The sequence below is a fragment of the Cicer arietinum genome, chromosome 1, assembly GCF_000331145.2.
Source record: "Cicer arietinum cultivar CDC Frontier isolate Library 1 chromosome 1, Cicar.CDCFrontier_v2.0, whole genome shotgun sequence".
NCBI lineage: Eukaryota > Viridiplantae > Streptophyta > Magnoliopsida > Fabales > Fabaceae > Cicer > Cicer arietinum.
Window position 1 is genome coordinate 10,994,204 of NC_021160.2, and position 2,439 is coordinate 10,996,642.

The 2,439-nt window shown below is 29.0% G+C and overlaps 1 protein-coding gene across 1 annotated transcript; it reads left to right on the forward strand.

Annotated features, from left to right (window-relative positions):
• The first annotated feature begins 1,706 nt into the window (after nucleotides 1-1,706).
• Nucleotides 1,707-2,093, forward strand: LOC101489229 (ethylene-responsive transcription factor ERF096-like). The gene has a single exon (XM_004487873.4). It carries the CDS (start codon nucleotides 1,707-1,709, stop codon nucleotides 2,091-2,093), a length of 387 nt encoding a protein of 128 aa, XP_004487930.1.
• Nucleotides 2,094-2,439: the final 346 nt, after the last annotated feature.

A 2,439-nucleotide genomic window follows, 5' to 3' on the forward strand; every position in this document is an offset into this window, starting at 1 on the left:
AAGCCTATTACAGCGTTTTTTTAAAAAAGCGCTGTAAAAGACCTTCTTATTTTATTTTTTGAAAGCCTATTACAGCGCTTTTTTTAAAAAGCGCTGTAAAAGACCTTCTTATTTTATTTTTTAAAAGTTTATTACAACGCTTTTTTTAAAGAGCATTGTAAAAGACCTCCTTATTTTACTTTTTAAAAGCCTATTACAGCGCTTTTTTTAAAGAGCGCTATAAAAGACCTCCTTATTTTACTTTTTAAAAGCCTATTACAGCGTTTTTTTTAAAAAGCGCTGTAAAATACTTTCTTATTTTATTTTTTAAAAGCCTATTACAGCGCTTTTTTTAAAGAGCGCTGTAAAAGACCTCCTTATTTTACTTTTAAAAGCCTATTACAACGCTTTTTTAAAGAGCGCTGTAAAAGACCTCCTTATTTTATTTTCTGAAAGTCTATTACAGCGCTTTTTTACAGACTTTTTAAAGCGCTTGTCCAAAAGCGTTGTAAAAGACCTCCTTATTTTTTTAAAAAACCTTTTTACAGCACTTTTCCAAAAAGCGCTCTAATAGGTCCTTTAATTATGTGAAATCAAAGTCTTTTACAGCGCTTTTTTTACAGCGCTTGTCAAAAAAGCGCTGTTGTATCCTCCGTTATTTTTAAAATATCATACAACAACGCTTGTATTTAATAAGCGCTATAAAAGACGCGCTATAAAATGTCATTTTTAGCGTAGTGTATGTAAAAATTATTATACTATTTATAGACTTTTCTCAAATAATTCACTGTTCCAATACAACTACACTCTTAAAAAAATATTATCAAACTAGCCTCATAAAACTCTAAAGCAATAGAGAAAAAAAGAGTTAAATATATCTTAAAGTGTTTATTAACCAGTGTAAATAAAAAACTAAAGTCATATAAATAGCTTTAAGCTTATTTCTTCTTTGTTTACAATAAACGTGAGACTATTCCAACTAGTTTGTTCCCTTTTTGTTTACAATTACAAGAAATGTGAGGCTATTCAAATTTCAATCAATACTCAACAGTAAAATTGTAATAATAAACCTACTAGTTCAATAATTTTCGTTGCAAACAAAAAAAAGTCCAATAATCATTAACAAATTTGAATTAATTTGGCTGCGGGATCTTAACTTTAATTACTAGTCTATCTAATTTTAAATATTAATAAAAATAAATAAAAAAGTTGATGTATTTAAATCAAATATATAATTTATTTTTTTCATTAAATTTTTTATCAATTTACTTTTTTTTATAAGTGAATATATCAATTTATTGATCATAATTTCTGTTATATTTAGAACTAGAGAAAATATTAATTAACTATGAACATAATAATTGATACGCGCATTAAAGTTTAGCCCACCTCATCACATATGCACCTAAAAGAGAAAAAGACAAGAAGTTCCAAACACATATTATTTCTTAACGACAAAACTAATGCATTTATCCGGTCCACATATTTTCTTTCCAGTTAATTCATTCATTCAAAACCATATAAGCCTAAACACAAATAGAAGAATCAAAATTTTACACTTCTATGAATCAAGTCAATTGCTAGCACACATCGATTATTGCAAACAAAAATAAAATATACGTGACACAGTTTCATAGACAGGTTACCTATATATAGACAAATACAAGTAATAATTCTTAAGCATAACAAATCAATGTTACAAAAAAAAAGTGCAAATTAGGAGGAAAATGGAAGAGGAACATAAGGGGGGTGAAGAAGTAAAGTACCGGGGTGTAAGGAAAAGGCCATGGGGAAAGTATGGGGCAGAGATTAGAGATCCAACAAAACCAACTGGAAGACAATGGTTAGGAACATTTGATACAGCTGAAGAAGCAGCTAGAGCTTATGATTGTGAAGCCATTCGTTTGAGGGGTGCTCTTGCTATTCTTAATTTTCCTAATGAATACAATTTTCATCTTTCTTCTTTATCACCATCAACATCTACTACCACTAACATTCATACCAATTCTTCTACACAACACAAGGAAATTATTGAGTTTGAGTATTTGGATAACAAGGTTTTGGAAGACCTTCTTGGGTTGTCGGAAAAAGATAATCAAAACAAGGAAGAATAATATATACATCTTAATTATAAAATAAGGATAACAATGCAACCAAATACATTTGAAGGCATGATGGTCATGCATTTGATGAAATAAAGTTTGTAAAAGAGAAGAATAATTGAGAATTGGAGTTGGTAACCTTTTTTATGATGTAGACATCAATTTTGATGGCTTAACCTTAGTAGGGTAGAAACATTAATGATGCATTTTATAGAAGAGTGGGACCTACTTCTATGATATGTCTATATTTTATTTATAAACCATGTTTATGAGTGTGAGCGTTCTTATTATGTGACCATGGTTAGCAAGAAAACTAGAGAAAGCAACATATTTCTTACCACCATTAATTTGTTGAGAC